The sequence below is a fragment of the Carcharhinus amblyrhynchos genome, chromosome 2 (genome assembly GCF_965287045.1).
Source record: "Carcharhinus amblyrhynchos chromosome 2, sCarAmb.v2.hapA, whole genome shotgun sequence".
NCBI classification, from domain to species: domain Eukaryota; kingdom Metazoa; phylum Chordata; class Chondrichthyes; order Carcharhiniformes; family Carcharhinidae; genus Carcharhinus; species Carcharhinus amblyrhynchos.
This window is the reverse complement of record NC_137325.1, coordinates 49,470,565-49,494,787: the sequence shown is the minus strand read 5'-3', so window position 1 is coordinate 49,494,787 and position 24,223 is coordinate 49,470,565. Positions and strand designations below refer to the sequence as shown.

General features: G+C 40.4%; 1 protein-coding gene across 6 annotated transcripts in view; it reads right to left on the bottom strand.

Annotated features, from left to right (window-relative positions):
• Positions 1–482: 482 nt before the first annotated feature.
• Positions 483–24,223, bottom strand: part of tent4a (terminal nucleotidyltransferase 4A) — a 131,002-nt gene continuing 107,261 nt past the window's right edge. For 2 of the 6 annotated variants that reach the window (XM_080205279.1, XM_080205287.1), the window contains exons 8-13: positions 21,334–21,460; positions 21,151–21,254; positions 9,241–9,419; positions 8,835–8,990; positions 6,330–6,497; positions 483–4,032 (exon numbers count right to left, since the gene is read on the bottom strand). In XM_080205279.1, coding sequence (XP_080061405.1) covers positions 3,859–4,032; positions 6,330–6,497; positions 8,835–8,990; positions 9,241–9,419; positions 21,151–21,254; positions 21,334–21,460 — 908 coding nt within the window. In that variant the 3' untranslated portion in view covers positions 483–3,858. The remainder of the gene's footprint in view (positions 4,033–6,329; positions 6,498–8,834; positions 8,991–9,240; positions 9,420–21,150; positions 21,255–21,333; positions 21,461–24,223) is intronic. The other 4 variants (XM_080205294.1, XM_080205301.1, XM_080205306.1 and 1 more) reach the window with 4 other exon arrangements.

Below are 24,223 nucleotides of genomic sequence, written 5' to 3'. Positions count from 1 at the left end.
AAACAAAAAAGTGATCAAAAGCAAACAACAATAGGTAGGCATTTGAAAGTGGGGAGAGGGCAAGAACGTACAGAAATAACAAATAATCTGAATAGTGGAGCAAAGAATAGATTCACAGCAGGCCAGAAAGGTAGAAAAGCTGTGACCATTAAAGGCTACAAAAAGGAAGGTTAGATAAGAGATCATTGTAAAAGAAGATATGGAATTTGAATCTGACATTTTGGCCACTGAGAGCAAATGGAAAATAGAGCAGTAAATGTTGTACTTAACGGTGTAGGATGTAGCCAGAAAAATTTTGGACAATATGGAGTTCAGTAAGACAATAAGAAAGCATGGAAGACAATGGTGAAGGCAGAATGATAAAAAAAACTGAATTTTTGTGCAGTTGCAGTTTTGTAGCAGTTCCGAGTAAGAAATACTTCAGAATAGTAGTAAAAGCTCACACCTGTTGTACAATGCACATTTACATATAATCAAATACAATTGTTTCAGTAAGTTTATTAAAAATAATCAAAGAATAGAAAACTATACATAAAAAATGTTGAATTTTTACTTGCCCCAGTAGAGTCCTAAACACGATTCTTTTTGTACGTATGAACGTACAACCCCACAGTGGTAGTCAGGCCAATTCATTGTTCACCATGACAGAACTTGAACATGATACAGATGGTTACCCAGCACCACAAAATACACTTTCAGATATTAATTGCATAAACCAAATCGCTACAAAGTAATGTGTTTCTGCCTTTGAAGCTTACATAGCTAGATGTTATGCATCAATAGAAAACCATTTCAGCATAAATTCACCTTTATCGATTAAGCTTTGGTTTGAGCTGTAGTGTTTGCTGGGATTGCCAGTATGACTTAACCTTGTATAGTAATTTCATAAAAATAATTCTTCCCCACTTTCTTTGCTATTGGTAGATTTTAATTACAAAAGCTTATCGCCAACATAAGATAGGCCCTCACAGCTTAGCTCACCATAACCATTGTAGAAAAAAGCCTTAGATTTTATGAAGAAAAATATTAGTAAAACTTCTTAGAAGAAACAAAAAGTTTAAAAATAAAATCAAAATCTGCGACTTAGTGTTAAAATGCCTCTTTGAAATAGAAGGTGCCGCAAACTCAGCAAAAGTAGTGTTGCCAAAGAGTACAAATTTGGCAATATTTAACAGATTTTTCAACTGAGGAGGATTGCAACTAGTCCATTTTGCAGCATTTTAAACCAATTCTAGCAGTAATATGGTGAATATATTCTCCATTGATGATGATGTAAAACTAAAGACTGCATGACACGCTTCTATGGATGTAATGAAAGTTCAAGGGTATGTAGGCATTTGGGTGAAAGCATTTATGGAAACAGTGCCCATGGTGCTCCATTTATAACAATGCAATGTTATGCTTTCGTGCAAGATACATCGCCCTAATTGTATGGCTGCCTTTATTTCAGGGTGGATATTTTTGCAAAGATCTATTCACCTTCTGTTCAAATTAAGTCACATTTACATTGATAACTAGTATCTGAAGAATAGGGATTGTAATCCACAATTCTGAAGGCAATTGGAAATCTTAGCTCCCCAGATACAGTTATGTCCAAATGCTCCATGACCTGCTTCAAAGAAATACACGGTTTCAAAGCATCAGCAGGCCTAAGCGACATTCAAATTGTAGGCGAGTTCCTTGGAGAAATTTATTTGGCAATGCGTCGAAAGATAAGATATATTTAAAGTAGACAACATAATACCCAAAAGGTTGCCCAAAGTTCCTTTCTTGGACTGGAAATTTAAGCCATGGAACTTTTGCTGTAGCTTTACAGCAACTGTTATGCAGAGCCAAAATGAACAGAAATTTATTGTTCAGCTTTTAATGATTAAATAAATATTCCTTGGTGCAGCATTAGGTTTAGAATACAAGCATGTGTATTAGCACTGAATTCATAACCCTTCAGTTTGTTGTTATGCCAATTATGGAGAGTTTAAAATCTATTTTAGAACGTTAGGATGTTTCCACTATATAATTTTCATGGGTTATTTTGTTAATTTAAATGTTATATCTACAAGTCCTTACAAATTTGACCCTCATGTGCGATAATTTTGCAGATCCCCATTATTTTCATGAAATTACAGTATGTATAAAGACAAAGTGTGGACTTTACTGGAATGCTCTAGAATATAAAGCACACTAGCTAAACAAGTCGATAGCATGCAACAGAAAATCATAACAGTGAGCTCTCAATATTACATGTTGATAAAGTAGTAACATTTTACAGATGAAATATCCTTGTATACTGTTGCTGAAAAAAGTCAAAACAACTTGAGCATTTTCCAAGTGTTTTCCTACAAATTCCTGAATGTCATGGCAACATTATCTCAAAACAAAACCACCTCCACGAGTGGACATCATCCACTTTACTGTTTAGTTGGGTCAGAACTTCATGAGACATTGTCACGTTTAAATTTTAACCTAATTCAGGCAATACAGAAGGCATGACAAATCCCCTAGGACAACTGTGGTACATTCGTTAAAACATAGGGCTAGGCAGGCTGTAATTTTTCTCTCTTCCAAAAAGGTAACAAAAAACAGTGGTTGTCATGAAAAAATCTTGCATAGTCCAACTGTATGCATCAGTAATTTCCATTAAATGTCAGCAACAAAGATGATTTAAAATCTTTGTTGTCCATTGCAATACCGCATCAAAACACTTTCTACAAATGCATACAGCAGATGAAGTACTTTTTCTTTTTTGCTCCTAATAGAACATACGCATACTGGTATACAGATTCCTTAATAGAATCAACATAATTCCTTCCACCACATTCTGTTAGCTGGGAACATCATTCATAAATGCCATCTCGACCCCAACATTAACAGGTTACATTTTATGACTAGCATGAACTATCACACTGAACAAAGTTCTCCTAGTTCACACAAAATTTCTTTTGTTTGAGTACGCCTCAGTGTTGCAAGGCTTGCGTTTCTGGCTCTTATTCAAATCAGAAGTGAAAGATTCAAGGTGACTATAAACAGACCCTGAGAAAACGCAGCCCAAACACAAATAATGACTAAAGCAGAAGAAAAGATGGTTCCAGTTGCGCTAAATTCCCTTAAAACTTCTGGTTAGTACTGAGTATTATACAGTGAATCAAGGAGCCAGAACTACTCAACAAAATCCCTTTGGGTGTTAGCACACTCAGCTTAAATATCAAACCTGCCAAACTAAGAATCCTCTATAAACTTAGATAATGCAACCTGGGAAAGGATTTGTAAACTTCAAAATGTTTCCCTCCTCCACTTAAATATAACTTAAACATGTGATAATAACATCATATGAAAATTAAATAAAAACTTCTGAAAAACAGTTATTGCACAAATGATATAATATGTACAGAGTAAAAAGTTCTGATATATGTATGAAACAATGACTAAGAAGCGGCAAAAACAATTGCCATGAAAATGTCCATCTAGGTCAGCCACGAGAATGACCCTTGGATTGAAGTATTCCTAAATTTGCCTCTGCTTGTAAAGAATTGCAGAAAGTGCCCATCATCTGCAGAGTGTTGTGGTGAAAGCTCAAGCTCTTGCAGATTTATCATCAGAGCCGTTCCAGCAGTGACTTGAGAACTAAGGAAAGCAAAACCTCCATATCCAATAAGGCTTCACAAATACTTAGCACACGATGATACGTTCTGTAAGATGGGAGTCCAACCATCACATCGGACACATGCAAGCAGCCAGTTGTAGATATTAACCAATACCCACTAACTGCAGTTAAATGCTGGTCTTTATTTCCAGTCTAATGTCAAGGTCATTCTGTTTTTATATGAAGACTGGAGATGATATCTAACGATTTCACACATCTTATCGACTTAAACTAACAGTTATTGGGTCCCGTGTCTGTTTTCTCCTTTTTGTGTTGCGAGTATACTGGTTATGCCCTCTGTGAATGACCTGCTGCTTCATGCCGCCCATTGAATTGTGGCTGGAGCCTTGATTATGGAGTCCCTTCACTGAATATTTTGGGCCACTGTGCTGCTGTTAAAAACAGTTGTAAAAGACAAAAATCAGTAAACAAGAACTTTGTCCAACATCCTACTTAAAACCAAGAAAATAAAGCTGAAACAATAGCACTGACATTTAATCAGAAATTACATTGTAAAAAGTGCTCAGGTTTGATTTACAGTCTGCACCAAAGAGGGTTGCTGCACCCTTAGCAATGGAATGTTTTTATTTGTGGGTGGATGGGAGGAAGGTGGTGGTAGAAGGTGGAGGAAGGTGCTGGAAAAGAGAGAGTGAGAATCAACCACTTTTCCACTCATTGCCATTGTGTGACCCCTGCGGGAAGATGTTCACAAAGGACAGCCCCTCTTAGCTGTGCTGCTCACCTACCCAAATGACTGATACTGGAGAATTGTTTGTGTGCCCAGAATGCTTTGCATTAATAAAAAGGTAGAGTAAATTCAATTTGGTTGTACTTGGCTCTACATGCCATTGGTGAAATCCAGTTCTGTGCTCATTGAAGGAATTAGTACCTGTAGGAGGCTCACTGAAACATAACTTTTGATATCAAAAAGCTACTATAAATGATTATAACCAAAAATAAGGTAGTATTCAAAACCTTAGGTAAGATACCCCCTCCACCTGTCTCAAGTGATAGCCAGCAAATGGAAATGAATAAATCTAAATAAGTTTCTCTCTGGTGTAATAGATAGTACACTAATCTGCTGAATGTGTGAATAGAATGCTGCTATTGTGATTGTTATATATGTGGATGTGGTTGTTACATATCAGAGTTAGAAAGAACAAAAGAAAGACCATCCTTTCTAAAGGTAGAACTATTTACTTCAAGTGATGGTTAAAATGTTACCAACACTGTTTCCATTATTGTAAGTCGCCCCCTCAAAACAAATTTCAATCCTAAAGATGTATTGTTACATTTAACAAACTTGCTATTGGATATTTTAATGACCTTCCACAGCACTGTTTTTCTTTAAAATTATTGCCCAATTGTGCACAAGTTTATAACATGATCGTGACATTAATTAATCCAAGGAAATATCTGAGTCTGATTATATGCTCATCTGATGTCCAAACATGTATGTACACTCTCCAGCAGGAGTCTGGTAATCAGGAATGGGAACCCTGGAAGATATCTTTCTCTTCTTTGCGCAAGTGCACTGACTTTCAATGAATTGTCATGTCATCCAAAATTAAATAATGCAGACTAGGAATCAAATCTGAGCATTTGCAATATGTATATTTTTGGTAAACTGGTCTCAAGATTACATTGTGGGATAACAGCACACAAATATGTAGCATACATAACTCAAATTCCTCTTCCCTATTGTATAAAAGATATAAACATCAAATCAGAGAATTTCAGACAAGTGCATTAAGAGTTTCTAACTAAAATCTGATATCTTAAATTTTAGAGAAATGGTGTTTATGATTGAGCAGCAAGTGAAGTAAGTCAGCTTTAATCCTCTTAAAAGTCCAAACAGCGATTATGTCAGAATAATTCAACAGCATTTTAATGATTGCAGGCCAAGGGTGTCTAAATTGCTGCCAGAATTGAATTTCACTCTGAGCCCTGATGCTCCAGGTGGTTCATGCCTATTCCTGATTTAATATGCCTAGTTTGGATTTTCTGGTTGTTTTCCATGAAAAGCACTCCTTTTTTAAGCTATTGCCTAACTTGTGGGCAAATCCTAAATTCAATCACAAAATATGCTAGTTTTGCCAATTTGGCGCACATGGAGATTAATAGACAAATGGACATAAATTTTATGCAGCTCAAGGCAGAATGGTGTGCACATATGCAGCCCACAAATATGATAAACTTGGACTTCTGGCCTTAGGAAAAACAAAGTGCTTCAGTATTTTCTTTTATTTTCCCTGCCTTGTACACTATTCTCTAGTTTTAAAGGAAAAGGAGCCTGATCTTGGGTTTGTGTTGAATGCATGTTAACATCCAGGGTTTTCTTGTATGGAGAGCCGAGTTAAGAAGCTAATATTTACTCTGTGGAGAAAGCATCGGGCCTTCATTCATTGCTTCTCAAATATATCAGCACATCTGAAACCTGTTTTGTAGCAAATACAAGTACTAACTATTGCCAAATGCCCTACGGCTCAGTGAAAGTCACCCATTTAGTTAGAAAGAAAAATATTCCCCGATTATGTTGCAAAACACTTGTGTCCCATGTCGAAATAATTCTGACTGTCACAATCTAAATTTAGAATATTTGAGAATCATGCATTCCAAAAGTTAAGCGCTCAGTTCAGCACTGGTACTGCAAAGCTGAAATTTTGGTTTTTACTTCACTAGTTCCTACCTTGTGATGCATATATAGACTTGGCAGAAGGCTAGGGGATGCAGTTGGGGGAATAGGGTATACAGCAGTGACAGGATTCAGTGGTGCTCCTTTAATACAAACCTGCCTGGAAGGAAGTGCAGGGTGTGTGGAAACACCAATACTGGCTGGTGAGACACCAATCCTAGCCTGTTTTGGAAGGTAGCAAAATATACAAAATTAACAAACTAACTATAACTAGCTTTTTAAGGATTAATCTTATACAGAGCAAAAAGTACAGAGAAGCTTTAATTGCAAAGTATGTATGTACCAGCATCTTTGAACTGTTTTACTGTCCTATACCTTTCAAAATCCTAGTTTTAAGTGAAGGGACAAAAAATATTAAATGTTAAATGAAGCATCATAAAAATTAATTGCTCATCAGCTTCATTTTAAACAGTATATAAAAGCACATCAATTCTCCAAACACTTTAAAATCAAACAAGGGAACAGAACAGGTTCCATTAGTCTCAAGTTAGTCATGCACAGGATAAGTAAGTAGCTGCATCCAAGAAAGCAAATACTGCAGCAGAAAAGAACAGATCAGAAGTTACTATTCAAGTAAAGACTTTAATTGGTAACAGTCACAGAAGGTTGCAGAAATACATTGGAGGGAAGATGTGGGAACAGGCAGCTAATTCTGAAATCTCACTGTAGTTAAGCTTCTCAAAATTAATTTGAAAGAAGTTTTGATTAATAACAATTTAAAGTATGGAATTACACAATTGAGAGACATTAACTTTGGACTACATTTTTCCACAACTATTAGAATGATGTCTCGATGAATAATAATTGTGACTTTTCAAAAGAAAATTACATGACTGTGAAAGGAGTGGATTTGATGAGTCAAATGGTTTATTCCATTCATGCATTAGGTACTTCATATAGCTCCACTTAGCTCCCCTGATGGGTCAGCAAATAAATGCCTTGGCCTTGCAATCACAAACAATGAAAGGCATGTTCAATCACTATTTTGTGCTGAATTTACTGTTCTCAGGCAGAAATATGATTGAAGTGCTATAATTGGCCTCAGCATCCTCAGGTTTTGGGAGGAAGGGAGTATTCCAACTTCAGATCGTCATCAATATGTTGATTCAAGTCCTTTAGGGAAGACAGCCTGCCACTCCTATTCCAGTTGGCCTGCTTGAAAATCCAGTTCTACACCATGTAGTTGGCTCTCAATGCTGCCTTCCCAATTTTGCACACATTGCAAAAAAAATAAAAGTTGTTTATCATCATAAATGGCTTAGTCATCAGATATTGAAATGAAGAATTAGTTGAGGTTTTACAAATTGGAGTAAGGTTTATCTGTAATCCCTAGCTAAGACATAGCATGAATGCAACCTGGTAGCTGCCACCTCATGAAATTTGTTTTAAGCAGTTTCAAATTGCATCAATTTATATTAAACATTTTGAATGTAGCTCAAATCATCTCTTGGCTTGTATGTAATTTATGATTAAAATTCCTGAAATCAATACTTGGTTTGCCACAGACATGAAATGTCTAAAGTTAAAACAAATTCCACCAGATGAACCTTTGGATTACTGAGAATTCTGTAAGTTAGGAATGTCTTGTTCTCTTATACATTGCCACTTTATAGCACCCAGCAATATATAGTTTAGGTAGGGGTGGCCAATTAACACATTATGAATAGCATGAAGTTTAATTTTGATTTTACTGTAAATTTTTCTACTCTTTTCTTGTCAACTACCTATAGCACAACTATTTCACTCCCTCCACTATTAGTTGAATCAATACCTTCATTAGCTGCTGCTTCTTAGTTGCGTACCCCCAACAGTTAACGCTCATTACAGAGTGATGTTCAACAAGGAGTAAGAAATGTCACTGATGGTGCACCAGACAGGAGTCTGGGAGGCTTGTCAAGAAGTGCATAAAGTAGAGCATCAGTGAAACACTGCTACTTTATAATTATGGATATCAAGGGGCCAAAATCTTTTACAATGAAAAAATTGGATGCTTCCTTAGAGGACTGTTTCTGTGAGTAGTTTTGTACATTTTATAATGCATAATGGAGGTTTCAAGCTCAGAACACTACTTGATAGGATAACAGTATACATTACAGAAATTTGAATATGTCAATTGGTCTGTTTTATTGAACTTTTGTGGAGAAAAAAAACAAGAGACCTTTTGTAGAATAAATAAATAGCAAAATGTATGAATGCAAAGTACGGCTGTCAAGAGACCCCCTTAGAATAGTGGAGAGAGGAATGGCCACATGAAATGGAGTGAAGTTGTGTAGGATGTGGCACACAACTGTTTTAAATTATGAAGCAGCCTAGAGTTGATGGATATGGATACTCACTTAAGCCTTGTTCTCCCAGAACCCAAGCTATAATGTACAAGGGATTGAAAACTTTTGTTTTATTTTGCTAGCTCATGCTCCAAAGATTGGCCACCCCTGGTTTAGATGGCTGCAAATTTGACAGCAAGACCTGCTTATTTTGAAAGGACAACAGCTTTCTCACCTGAGTATTTGAAGTCACTATCAATGCACTTATATTTGTCTGTGGTTTCCCACTTGGGATGGGTAGTGTAGGTGCTAAAGTTGCCATCAAAGGAGCTAATGCTGGGATGCCAAAGTGGTGAAGGTTTGAAGTTGTGCATGGTGTAGAATCAGAATCCTGTCAAAAGCACCATTAAAAACACTTTCACAGTGCTATTGTAACCAATTATTTCAATATATTAGTATTTTTATACAAATTTGTTTCAACATGATCAGATTTAAATCATGAATCAAAGATGAGCATTAGAGAACCATTATTCTAAGCAATTGATACATTGTGAATACTAAGCTGTATTTTAGCAGCAACATTGAGTACAATATTAATTGCAAACCCTATTAATATAGTTTAGGCGGAAGGTAGTACTTACTATATCACTTCCAGACAGTGATGAAGCTGATGAAGAGGAGGCAGAGGAGAGCTGCTGTAGGCTGGAGAGAGACATTGGCGATGCTTGGCTGTAGGGAGATTCTGAATCTCTATTTTGCTGCTGTTCTCTAATAATGTTACTGGTAGTTTGCTCCACTGATTCAATCTTAACACCATTATCTGATTTGAAGAAAAAAAATAGTTGACCATGTGGAAATGTATCCAAATAGCAACAATTTAAAAGAATGTTCACAACAGATGTTTTTGTTTGAATCAAATTTTTGTTGAAAGATGGCTAATCATTCCAAACTAATGGGCCAGACCTTGCAGCAAAAAGGAGATTCTTCACTGACCATGAGGAAATCTCACTGAAATTAAGCCATCTCTTGTCCCTTCAGGGTATAAACGAGGTCTGATATTGCATTAAATGCTTTTTGAGCACCTCCCATTAAAATACTGTTGTTTTACTGGTTACCACACTTTTCTCGTTTATCATAGAAAGATTCTGTTTCACTAGTCAGTCATGCCCAAACCCTTTTTTAAAATTCATTTTACAAGATTTAGATGTTGCCAGCATTTATTGCCCATCACTAACTGCTCTTGAGAAGGTGGTGGTGAACTGTTTCATGTATGATTGGAGCTGCACTTTTTCAACCTAAGTGGACAGTATTCCATCAGACTCCTTACTTGTACCTTATAGTTGGTAGCAAGGCTTTGGAAAGTCAGGAAGCAAGTTACTCACCACAGGATTCCTAGCCTCTGATCTATTCTTGTAGCCACAAAATTTACCTGGCTAGCTTAGTTCAATTTTTGGTCGATGGTAATTACCAGGATAATGTTAGAGTGGGATTCAGTGATGTGAAAAGCACTGAATGTCAAAGGACAATGGTTAGATCCCTTCTTGTTGGGGATGGTCATTGACTGGCTCATGGATGGCGCAAATGTTAGTTGCGATTTATTAGCTCAAGTCTGGATATTGTCCAGGTATTGCTGCTTTTGGACACAGTCTGCTTCAGTGTCTGAGTCGTCGCAAATGGTGCTGAACATCCACATTGAATATCCCACCCTTTAAACAAGATGGAAGGAAGGTCACTGATTAAGCAGCTGAAAAGTGTTTGGGCCTAGGACACCAACCCATGCAACTCCTGCACTGCTGTCCTGGAGCTGAGATGATTGATCTCTCACTATCACATCCATCATTCTTTGTGAAAAGTATGACTCCAAACAGCAGAGAATTTCACCCGGTTCCCAGTGACTTTAAGTGTGGCATCAACGTGGCCAAGCAAAACTAGTTGACTGTCCTTGACATCAAGGCAAATTTGACCATCACCTCACCTTTGGAATTTAGCTCTTTTGTAATGAGTGATGCTGGCGAAACCCAAACTAAGCAGTGAGGTTATTGCTAAGCATGTTTCACTTGACAGTTCTGTTGATGACCTGTTCCATCTGAAGATTGAGAGTAGACTAATGGGGTGGTCATTGGCTGAGTTTGGATTTGTATGAACAGGACATACCTGGGCGATTTTCCACACTGTGATGCGGAAATTTTCCACATTGCCAGGTAGGTGTCAGTGTTGCAGTTGTACAGGAGCAGCTTAGCTAGGGATGTAGGAAATTCAGGAGCACAAGTCTTGAGTATTACTGCTGGAATTTTGTCAGGGCTCATTGCCTTTGCAGTATCTAGTATCTTCAGCTATTTCTTGATATCATGTAGAGTGAATCAAATTGGCTGAAGACTGGCATCTGTGATGTTGGGAATCTCGGGAGGAACTGTTTCACATTCCTCGCTTTCAATAATTATGTTCAACTCAATCATATTACGATCTGTTTGTTCAGTGTGTACACACTGTCAGATTGGTTACCAAATTTGGCTCATTATTAAAATCTAATATGTAGGACATTTGGCCCAAATAAACAGACTTGGCAGAGCTGAAAAAGCAAACTGAATGATTTGCAGGCACAAATTCAAATGCAAGTATTTCTGGGATATGGCTACAAAATTGTCAAGACAGGGAACTCAATATAATAGGCTTCATTGTCCATAGGAATGACAGGGAAAATGAGAAAAGAGGGAGATTAAGTTTAGCTGTATCTTTCCCATTTTCCAGGGTCTGTGCTATTTTAATATGCTTTTTTCTTTGTTTTACGTTGTCTCTTACTTCCTTAATCGTTCCCACTGAGCTGCCTTTTTACTTATTCAGCAAGCTTAGCCAGTTTACTGTCAACAGTCTCTGCCTCATCACATTGAAATAAGCTTCAATGAAACCTATAAATACTTGTCATTGCACTGTTTTCAATCTTACTCACTAAGATTAATACACTCCATTTATTCTCCCTCCACATTTTCCCTACTTTACCTGCAGATCTTATGACCTGCAATATTTATTCCTCATTCTTGCAACAATGTTTTAATAACAAGTAATCATATTTTCCAAGCTAAATCTGCACTGGTAATCATTCTATTTCTTCTTCCTAATGCACGCATTTTCATAAAGAACATTCACTCGGGCCAGACACCCTCACTTATTCTTATCCTCTAATGATTTGCCCACACCTTTCTCATTTTGATCCAGTGATTGAATGACTTTCCATCTACTTGTTGAACCCGAGCACAATTTCTGACTTCTACTCCTTCCTTTCATTTTTCCCTGGTGTTGTTCATCGAAGTGCATCATTACTTCGATCCACCTGTATTTCAGTCTTCTCGATACGAAGACTAAATTGTTTTAGTCTTTTTGATCGTTTTCTGCAGCTGTTAATGCCATTTTAGTGATTTGGGTACATGGAGCTCCAGGTCTCTCTGGAGATCAACTGATTCCGGTCTTGTTTTTAAGAAAATACTCTGTTCTATGTTGTTCATCCATCGTCATCGACGAGGACCTCGACACCATTCGTCATTTTGAGGCTGGTTGCAGCGTGTCCGAAGATGACTGATTGGGACAATTCAGGCACGGAATGTCCTGGCACATATTGGACAGACTTGTGTAGACACTGTGGTTGTTGCACTAAGAACATAAGAAATAGGAGGAGTAGGCCATCAAGCCCCTCGAGCCTGCCCCGCCATTCAATAAGATCATGGCTGACCTGTTGTGGCTCAGTTCCACATTCCCACCCTCTCCCCATAACCCTTAATCCCCTTGCCTATCAAAAACCTATCAACCCGCGTCTTAAATATATTTAGCGAGGCAGCCTCCACCACTTCAACGGGCAGAGAATTCCAGAGATTCACCACCCTTTGAGTGAAGAAGTTCCTCCTCAACTCCGTTCTAAACTGCCCCCCCTTTATCTTGAGGCTGTGCCCTCTAGTCCTACTGTCCTTTCTGAGCGGGAAGAACCTCTCCACCTCTATCCTATCCATCCCATTCATCATCTTATATGTCTCAATGAGATCTCCCCTCATTCTTCTAAACTCTAACGAGTACAAGCCTAGTTTATTCAGCCTCTCCTCATTGTTCAACCCCCTCAACTCTGGTATCAGCCTAGTAAACCCCTCTCCAAGGCCAAAATATCCTTGCGTAGGTGCAGCACCCAAAACTGCACACAGTACTCCAGCTGCAGCAAGACCTCCCTACTTTTATATTCAATCCCCCTCGCTATGAAGGCCAACATCCCATTTGCCTTCCTGACCACCTGCTGCACCTGCAGGCTGGGTTTTTGCGACTCATGCACAAGGACCCCGAGGTCCCTCTGCACCGTAGCATGCTGCAGTTTTTCGCCGGTGGCTCTGGACTTGCGCAGCTCATGCTTAAGTTGCGTTTCAGCAATACACCTTGTTTCGTGAGCTTGACAGCCTTTGTGGATGAGGCAGCGCTAGGTAGGGTGGTTTTGTGCCAGCGTTCCCTAGGTGGTCGTGTCAATGTCAAGTGACTTCAGGGAGGCCTTGAGTGTGTCTCTGAAACATTTCTTCTACCCTCCATGCAAGCGTCTTCCAGCGGAGAGTTCCCCAAAAAGGAAGCTGCTTGGGCATGCGCTTGTCTGACATTCAGATGACATGACTTGCTCAGCGGGTCTGCACTCTCATCAGCAGTGTATGGACTGATGGTAGACTTGCTCTAGAGAGAACTCCAGTGTCTGGTACTTTGTCTTGCCATTGTATGCGTAATATTCTGTGAAGACAAGTCATGTGGAAATGATTGAGCTGTCTTGCATGCCTTCGATATACAGTCCACGTTTCACAGGCATACAGGAGGGTAGTGAGTACCGTGGCGCTGTAGACCTTCTGTTTTGTTGTTGGGCTGATTCCTCAAAAGCGCAGTCTACCGAAAGCAGAACTTGCCTTTGCTATTCTGCAGTTAACTTCTGTATCAACAGTCACTGCTTGGAAGAGGGTGCTGCCAAGTGAACTGGTCCACTGCCTGTAATTTCTGCCCTTTGATTATGGGTTCTGTGTACGGTGCATGAGGAGCAGGCTGGTGCATGACTTCTGTCTTTTTAATGTTGATGTTGAGTCCAAAGCTGTCACAAGCCATGGAAAATTTGTCCATACTGATTTGCATCACAGGCTCTGAGTCAGCATACAGGGCACAGTCATCAGCAAACAGGAAATCTCTCAGAACAGTCTCTTTCACTTTGGTAATTGCTTGAAGTCTCCTCAGGTTGAAGAGCTTCCCATCCACTCTGTACCTGAGGCTGATTCCAGCAAAACTGTCCTGGAAGGCATCATTCAGCATGGCAGTAAACATCATGCTGAACAGTGTGGGTGCGAGCACACAGCCCTGTTTGATGCCACTGGTGACTGGGAATGCCTCAGGGGATTCTCTGCCATCCAGTACTCTGGCCATCAGGCCATCACAGAACTGACTTATCATCTGAATGAATTTGGGAGGGCAGCAGATCCTCCACAGGCCCTGTCGGCTGCCAGTGTCAAAGACTTTCGCGAGGTCATCAAAGGTTGTGTAGAGCTCGCGATTCTGCTCCTGACACTTCTCCTGAAGTTACGCGCAGCAAAAGTCAAGTCAGTAGTGCCACGACCTTTGCGGAAGCCACACTGTAACTCTGGAAGCAGGCCCAGCTCCAGATGAATGAACAGACGATTTAGCAGGACTCTTGCAAGGGTTTTTCCTGCGATAGAGAGCAGCGAGATTCCTCGGTGGTTGTCGCATACTTGCCGATTGCCCTTCCTCTTGTAGAGGTGTACGATGGAAGCATCTTTAAGTTCCTGAGGAATGGATCCTTGCTTCCAAAAGGACTGGAACAACTCGATGAGCTTCTCAATAAGTGCAGGACCAGCAGCTTTATAGATCTCTGCGGGGATGGCATCTGCCCCTGGGGCTTTGCCACTGGATAGTTGGCTGACAGCTTTCGTGACTTCGGCTACTACCGGTGGGTCATCCATGGCGCTGTTGACATCAACCTGGGGAATCCTGTCTATTGCCTCATCGTTAATAGATGACGGTCAGTTGAGGATGGCTTCAAAACGTTCAGCCCATCTCTGCAGGATCTGAGCCTTCTCTGTAATGAGAGTTGTACCATCTGTACTCGGGGGAGGGGGGGAGCTCCCGAGAGATTGAGGTCCGTAGAGAGTGTTGAGGGCTTCATAGAACCGTTTCAAGTCGTTTGTTAGCGTATCCCTGTATTTCATCTGCCTTGGCGCTCAGTCAGGCATCCTACATTTTACGCAGTTTATTCTGGACTGTCCTGCGAGCACTGGTACAAGCATTTTTCTTGGCAGCTTAAGATGGGTCATTTTGACAGGCCCGATGAAGACTGTGCTTTTCAACAAGTAGAGCCTAATTCTCAATCATTCTCATCGAACCAATCATGCTACTTACGGGTGGGGGGCTCGAGCATCTTCAGCGCAGATGTATGAATAGCATTCCTGAAGCGTTCCCAGCACTGCCTGCAAGGTGCAGGTCAGCAAGCTTGATTTCTAAGTCTTCAGCCAGTGCTGAAGCTATGCTGGGGTTCTTTAGCTTGGCCGCATTGATTCTTTTCATAACCTTGCTTCCTTGTGGTCGTCACTTGGTTCCGATGCAGAGCCTCATTTTGGAGACAATGAGCTTATGATCTGTTTAGCAGTCAGCACCACACATGGTCTTGGTTACTCTGACATCCTGCCTGTCTTTTCTCCTGACAATGATGTAGTTGATAAGGTGCCACTGCTTTGAGCGTGGGTGCATCCAGGGAGGTCTTGTTACAGGTAGGCAGACAAAAGGTTGTGTTGGTGATTAGGATGTTGTGTGCTGCACAGGTCTTCATTAAGCGTAGCCTGTTACTGTTACACTTGCCCCTTCCATGCCTCCCAATGACTGCTTGCCAGATTGCAGAAGCACACCCTACTCTTGCACTGAAACCGCCAAGCAAGATCAGATTGTTGGTACTGCTCACTACTAATAGTAGGGTGTCTAGTTCTTCGTAGAACTTGTCTTTCATCCTGTCTGGGTTGTTCATTGTGGGGGCATAGGCGCTGATCAGGGTGGCTTGACTTCTGTTCTGTAGCGGAAGCTGTAATGTCATAAGCCAGTCGTTCACACCCTTGGGTAGACTATCAAGATTCCGAACAAGGTGACTCCTGACGGCGAATCCAATTCCAGCATCACAATGCTCGTCGCTGCCGCAATTGCTCCAGAAACAAGTGTACCCACCTCCAGTTTCAGTCAACTGACCTCCATTGGCAAGATGAGTTTCGCTCAGAGCTGCAATGTCAATGCTGTATCTTACAAGCTTTCTGGCAACTAAGACTGTTCTCTCTGGTCTGTCTGCTGTAGGGTTGTCCAAAAGCACGCGCATGTTCCAAGTGCCAATGGTGAGTGGTGTCACCTTGTGTTTTATTTTGTTTGTTCAACCACAAGATGGGATCCCCACAGCCGCAGTAAACTGGCCACGGTGCAGTGAAGCAGGCAATGTTTAGGACACCTTTTCTAGCCCCTTCCTCATTCTACAGAGGTGAGCAGTGCGTTCCTGAAGAGAACTGCTCAGTTGCATAGGTAGACGCCGAGTTCCACTGCAGAAAATGACCATTAGGCCTGAGGCGCCTGCGTGCAGGTCTGTGACTACAGCTCCCAGTGTATCCACACCTGCTGCTTCATCGCTCGCCCATCGCCACAGAATTTCGAGGATTGAATAGGAAACTGATGATGACAATGACGATGGTGGCGTCAAAACTAGCACTTGATTTGGATTAAAGTGAGGGAGACTTGCGCAGCATCAGCCTGTCTCTCTCTCTTCCCAATACCCATCTAGATCCAGTGGCAAGACAAGAGTCAAGACGGCTGGAGGTGGGACTAGGCACAGGAGATGACCAGGATGCCTTCTGTGTTTTGTCCTGCTCATTGCATTCCATGACACTTGCAGAGACCGCATTCTTGACCATTGGACCTTCCATTGGTCTCGTCTGCTCAATCCGCCGGACTGTCTTCAAATGCTGGGATGGACATCTCCCTATCTCACCGAGGGTTGAAACCCGTCAGCTACCCTCACCTGGTTTGGCCAGCTTGTTGAGGCAGTTGCCTGCGGTGTGGCCGCTGTCACATGCAAACAGCTATGGGGAGCCACAGGTGAGAGCCGAGTGCCAGGTGGGGACAAAGGATGGACAAACTACCTGAAAGGACGTGACATGTTCCCCCACCAAAGATAATACCCCTCCCTGACACCCCATATATGCCCTACTCTATTCTATTCTACACTATACACACCCTGTTCTATACTTTTTAGGTCCACAGTGAGTGACCTCATATTTGCCTACATTTGTCAGAGTTTTGTACATTCCCTTCATTACTGTTTATAATTTTACATTTCCATCTTCACCACTTATAATGGTCTCCAAAATTGGTAATACAGCTCTCTATTGTATTATCTAAGTCAGTGATGAATAATTGAGGTCCCATTTTCACCTATAACTCACTGATTTCTTAACCAGGTCAATAATTTGCCTTTTTGGTGTTTGAGGTGAGCGGGAAGCGTTTGGGGACTTAACTGTTTAACTAAATGGTTAGTCATGGGAAAAAGTACGAGAGTAATCCACTAAAAATTCTGAACCATCAGTATTTTACCATTAGAAGTTGAAATAGAACAGAGTACAGGGCTGTAGTACAAGGAGTATGAACTACAGCTGGTGGAAATTTGCATGCCTTGTTTTTTTCTATCTATGCAGGTTGCAGCCACAGGATCAGCTGCAATAATTTGTTTTCTGCTACATTATCCTGGAATCCCCACCAAGAATCTATCATCGGCCCTGTCTCAGCACAATTATCCGAAAACACAATGTTAAATTCCAAATGTATGCGGCTAACACCCAACTCTGCCTCACCGCCATTGTTTATCCTCTTTACTGAATGGATGAATAGAAATTTCTTTCAATTAATCACTAGGAAGGCCAAAACCATTATTCCCGATTTTTGCTAAACTATATCCTTCTCTTGAGCATGGCTAGATTGTAGAAAGATCGTAGAAACCCTACAGTGCAGAAAGAGGACATTTGGCCCATCGAGTCTGCACCGACCACAGTCTCACCCAGGCCCTACCCCCATATCCCTACATATTTGCCCACCAATCCCTCTAGCCTACGCATCTCAGGACACTAAGGGGCAATTTTAGCATGGCCAATCAACCTAACCCGCACACCTTTGGACTGTGGGAGGAAACCGGAGCACCCGGAGGAAACCCATGCAGACACAAGGAGAAAGTGCAAACGCCACACAGACAGTGACCCGAGCCAGGAATCGAACCCAGTTCTCTGGAGCTGTGAAGCAGCAGTGCTAACCACTGTGCTACCCTGCCGCCCAAAAAAGCAACGCCCAAACAGGGCTAAGTGCAACCAGAATCCTATTTCACCCCAGGTGAAATCGGATATCCTCTCCATCAGAAAGACTGCCTATTTTCATTTCCATACTATAACCTTCACTCCTGCTCAGTTGAACTCCTGCAGAGACCTTCACATCTGTCTCTTTGCAATGTGTAGAACAACCATACTAATGGCCTCGCAGTCAGCCACCCTTTTCTCATCCTCTGAAGGCTTGAGATCATCCAAAACTCTTCTGCCTATTTTCTAACTTGCACCAGATCCTGTTTACTCATCATTCCTATGCTAGCTGACCAACACTGAGTCCAGGTTCAGTAATGCTTCAATTTGGAAATTGTCATCCCTTGTTTATAAATGCCTCCTTGGTCAAAACTCATTCTTGATTCAGTAACCACCATGGACCATTCATCAGTATCTGTAACTCCCTCCAGCCTGAGAACCAAGGCACACAGATACTGAACCATGTAATATCTTGCTTGTTAAAACCTGTCAACCTGAAAATTTCCTATTTACTCTTGCTCCTTTTGTGCATTGCCAATCCTCAAACATCACTAATATATTGCTATATTTCAAGATCAAATTGGAAATCACGACCTTGTTAGTGAGATATGCAATTTCTGGATTTTGTTGGATCTTGAGCTCCACCTATGATCTTGCAGAGCATGTACGGGCTCAACGCCCCATCCGTTAATTTCTCCAATAATTTTAAAATAAAAATATGCATTAATTTCTCTAAGTTCCTTATTCTTGCAAGATCCTTAACTATCCATTATTTGAGATTTTTTTGTGTCTTCAAGCGGGAGGACAATTCTCTGGCTGCGCTGGTCTAAAAGCTGGAAATTCCTGCCTGATTGTCAATGGCATTTCACATTCTCTGCAACCCGCCTGCTAGAATTCTAGCGGCAGGCGGGATAGGAGAATTCTAGTCAGTATTTACTTAATGTCTCTGCCATTTCCTTATTTCACCTATTGTCTGCCTCTAATGAGGTGAAGTTTACTTGAACTCCTCTCTTCAGGTTTAGATACCTATAGAAATGTTTGCAATCTGCTTCCATTCCTTTTGTTGGTTTACTTTAGCTATTTTTCTCTTAATTTCTTGCTTTTCTTTTGCCAAATACTAAAAATCCTCAATTCCCAAGCAGCACGATAAGTCTCTTTCTTTAATTCAATACAACATTTAACTCTTGTTAGCCACAGTTCAGCCACTCTTGCTTTGGGTTCTCTTTGCCTTAAATGGATGTATATTTACTGCAAGTGATGTATTCATTCTTTAAATGCTAGCTTTTGCTCATCTGCCCTCATATTCATTAATGTTGTCTGCAAATCTACCACAGTTAACTCACCTCTCAGCTAGGTGGATTGGTTCATTTAGACTTGAGACCCAATTTTAGAATTAAGTAAATAATTTTCAATTTCAAGAAAATTTGTTTTGCATTGTAATCACATTTCTTGATGAGCCCCTTAACTGATTGGTTATTTATTTTTAAAGTTATATTTATTACTCCACTGTTAAAGTTACAAAGCCAAATTCATTCCTTGCTTGCTTCAAAAAAAAATTCAAATTTAATCCAATTTGTGGTTCCAGAAGAGAGACAAACTAGATGCAAACTGACAAGATAAGGCTTTGCACCCAATCTTGGGCTTGATCTTAGCCAAAAGGCCGAGAAGCAATAGCACATTCTCATTGCACCATATTGAATCCAGAATAGCCTGTGAAACTATTTAATGGCCCACTCCTTCAGCGACACACTTAATCTTCTAATCTGTTTATTCCTATGCCAATTGGTTAGTGGCTGAGCTAACAATCAAGATATAATTATCTTTAACGTTCCGTGTTTTAATTTGGACTCTATATCTCTTCAAAATCTCAAGACAATATCACTCCAAGTTCTACACATCATTGGTTCTCACCTGGACCATAACAACTGGATTCTCCCCCTCAAGATCTTCTTCAGCTGCAGAATGCATTTAGTCCTCCCATCATGCAAGCAACACAGCCTTCAGAACACCTGATCATAATTGCAGAGTTCAGCATCTATTCCCCTAACTTTATTGATCCCCACCACTATCACATTCCTGTTCACTTGAAACATGTACCATGTTTCAAAGGTCAGTTTGTCCACCCACTCTATAATCCTTGTTTTGATCCACACAGGTAGCAAGTAACTCAACAATTAATCGTAGTCATGAGACTACATCCTAGATCCCCACACCTGCCTAACTCAGTCACCCCTCCAAATTATAGAATCCTTACAGTGCAGAAGGTGGTCATTTGGCCCATCAGGTCTGCACTGAATCTCTGAAAGAGCATCTCACCCCGGCCCTAACCCTGTAAACGCTCACATTTACTGTGGCCAATCCACCTAAACTACACATCGTTGATCGTAGGAGGAAACTGGAGCACCCAAAGGAAACCCACGCAAACACAGGGAGAACCTGCAAACTCCACACAATCATCCAAGGCCAGAAATGAACCCGAGTCCCTGGAACTACGAGGTAGCAGTGCTAACCAGTGTCACCCTCCTGACTGCTGTGCTCCTGTCCCTGATCATCAACCAACTCAAGATCCTCTAAACTTCTTCTCCTTGCTGGCATCTCACCCAGTCTGCATCTCGACCAGTCCAACAACTGAGTCAAAATTCCTCAAGCTCTAGATATCACAGATATGATCATCCAAGATTATAATGATCTCCATATAATGATAAACTCCAATATACTGCAGTATGACACACCACCTGCCCATATCTATTTATTGGGTTTGTTAATTTGTTATATTAATGGAATAATTATTTTGTTTCTATTAATTAATTGGGTTATCTAGTTGAAATTACTAATTTAGAAAAGGAATAGCATTTTACGGTTTCCTAACAGAGTCAGGAGAGACACGCCAAAGTTTGCTGGTTTTCAGTTCTCGTAATAACAGAAATTAAAAGCCAGCCACAAAAGGTGAATAATTCTTACAAAACACAAGTTTAATGAATGAAGCTGTACTTGTTTAACTTCTTTAAAAATCTGCATCAGTATTAAATGATAAGCAATAACAAAATTATATCAGTGTAGACAGACAGCCTACTGTAGGCAAAGTTCATGCAAAATGAGAAGAAAGATATGCTTTGCCAGTTATCCAGTCAGAGAAGTAACTTACACTTTGGTTTACTGAGATTTACTCACCACATTCAGGCGAGCCGAGGATTTTTCCTGCACCCCACTTCTTTCTGATCCACTCTCTGTAGTCTATTACCTCTTGGGTCACTTTGATTATTCGCCCAAGAGTGCTGAAACAAAATTAATTACATTTAAATTACAGTCAGTGAGAAATACTTCGTTAGTCAATTGAATGCTGAAATATCATACCTCTCAGAATCTCGGTTTGGATAAGATCTTGCCAGTGGTGACACAGCATGGCTAAGGACAATGTATGCATAGTCAAAGACTTGTTTGACTTGCATGGCTCCATATGAACTCCTCCCCACATCATTTCCTATCAGGAGACAATATCATGCAAAACACTTTACTAACCTAATCATCAATAAATACAAAAATTTTGAACACAAAAACCTGTGACAGCATAAACAAGCACAAAATAACTTTTACAATTCTGAATGATGTTGATAAGTTCTTAAATTTCGCAAATATTGGCATTTGATCAACAAACTGAAATTTATTTTGTCAAATACAACATGAATAAATTCATCAAATCACAACTGTATACTTCCTATGCATACAACGGTCAAAGGACTCAATTTCATTACAAATTATCCCAGACAGGGTGAAAGACAGCTAAAGCATATACTAAAAATATTTACTGACAAAACCATCAGGAGGATTGAGTGATAATTGAACATTAAGAAAATTCCCATCAGTATTTCTAAAAACTGTAACTTAGTTACCTTTACCAAAAAGGGTATGATCTTTCTTGTAATCTTCCTTGTAATCTGCATCAAAAGTCGTCCAGCAAGATCAACAAAATGTAACTGGATTTAAATTGGCGTAAGTTGCATCCATTTATTCAGATGTAAAACATATCAATTTTTGGGCATCATGTCCTGATTTATTTCTCAGGTGGGGTGAACAGAAAATTCTGGAATATTTATAGGAAGAGGCAAATCAGGGCATATGCATATTTTAACATTCCAATCTGAAATTGATCAAAAGCTGGGCAGACTGGGATGCTAAGATATGCAAATGGCCTTATTCGTTCTTCTGAGCTACGATGGTGAACTGTGAACCTTAAAAGACAACACTGGAGACTGCCTAAGAAAATCCAAGTAAAATACTTTCAGATTAACGGAGACGCAATCTCCATGGCCCTTCACTCAACGCTGGAACACCTAGATAACAATGTCAGATTCCTATTTATTGGATGCAGCTCCACCTTCAATACCATTATTCCTAGAAAACACATCTCCAAACTCCGTGGCCTGGGGCTCGGCTCCTCCCTCTGACTGGATTCCAAGTTTCCTAACCCACAGACTGCAATCAGCAAGGATAGGCAGCAACACCTCCTCCGTGATCATCCTCTATACCAGTGTCCCACAAGGCCGTGTCCTCAGTCTCTTCCTATACACCTATAACTGTGGCGCCAAATTCTTCTCCAACTCGATTTTTAAGTTTGCTGGTGACACCACCGCAGTAGGTTGGATCTCAAACAGTGAGACAGAGTACTAGAAAGAGAGAGAATCGAGTGAACTGACGTGACGACAGCAATGTCTCCCTTCGTGACAACAAAATGAAGGAGATAGTCATTGACTTCAGGAAACATGGAGGAGGACATGACCCTGTCCATATCAACGAGACGAAGTGGAAATGGTCGAGACCTTCAGGTTACTAGTGTCCAGAGCACCAACTGCCTGTCCTGGTCCCTACGTGCTGACACTATATTAAGAAAGCCCACCCACGCCTCTAATTTCTCAGCAAGCTAAGGAAATTTGGCATGTCGGCTACGACTCTCAGCAAATTTTACAGATACACCATAGAAGGCATTCTTTCTGGTTATATCATAGCTTGGTATAGCTCCAGCTCTGTCCTAAACTGCAAGAAACTACAAAGAGACATTCTCTCTTCCACCTTCTTCCATCGAGAAAAAGATACAAAAGTCTGAGGTCATGTACCAATCCACTTAAGAACAACTTCTTCCCTGCTGCCATCAGACTTTTGAATAGGCCTACCTTACATTAAGTTAATCTTTCTCTACACCCTAGCTATGACTGTAACACTACATGCTGCACTCTCGCATTTCCTTCTCTATGAACAGTATGCTTTGTCTAGCACGCAAGAAAAACTATACTTTTCACTGTATGCTAATACATGTGACAATAATAAATCAGATCAAAAAGGGCTGTGAACAAAGCCCAGTCCATCACGCAAATCAGCCTCCCATCCATTGACTCTGTTGACACTTCCCGTTGCTGTGGCATAATCAAGCACCCCACACACCTCGGACATGCTCTCTTCCACTTTCTTCAGTCAGTGAAAAGATACAAAAGTCTGAGGACACGTACCAACCAACTCAAGAACAGCTTCTTCCCTGCTGCCATTAGACTTTTGAATGGACCTACCTCATGTAAATTGATTTTTCTCAACACCCTAGCTATGACTGTAACACTATGATCTGCATGCTCTCCTTTCCTTCTCTATATATATCCCTTGTATGGCGCGCAAGAAACAATACTTTTCACTGCATGCTAATACGTAATATTAATAAAAATAAAATCAAAATCAACAAAATGCATCAGATCAAGTAACAAACACAGCTTTCTCGTTTTGTGGTATTGCGACCCAAGGATCAATTTTGAGCAATCATCAGGCTAATTTCCTTGGGAGAGGTTGCAGTAGCATATGTAGTCACATATGTATTTGAACATCAATCAATTTCTCTTGAGTATTGCAAATTGGAGTGTAGTTCCATACCATAATTGGTCAGAAAGAGGAAATGGACTAAAGGGAGACTTTGAATTAAGACAAGATTTCTTCCAAATAAGATTAAACCCATATTATGTAATGCTGGATTACCTGCCAGAGGCAGTCAATCTATTATTGTCCAGTAAAATAACAATCGCTATTAGATGAAAAATGTTTGGTCAAAAAAGGAGGACAAGCATTTGTGGCTGTTACTTAAAAACATTTGTACAATATAGATAACAACCTTTGCATAAAAGATTCAATGATATTTTTCAGAGAGCATTTATCCTTTAATCACCATCACCAAAACCAATTTACTAATCCTTTATGACTTGGCTGTGGG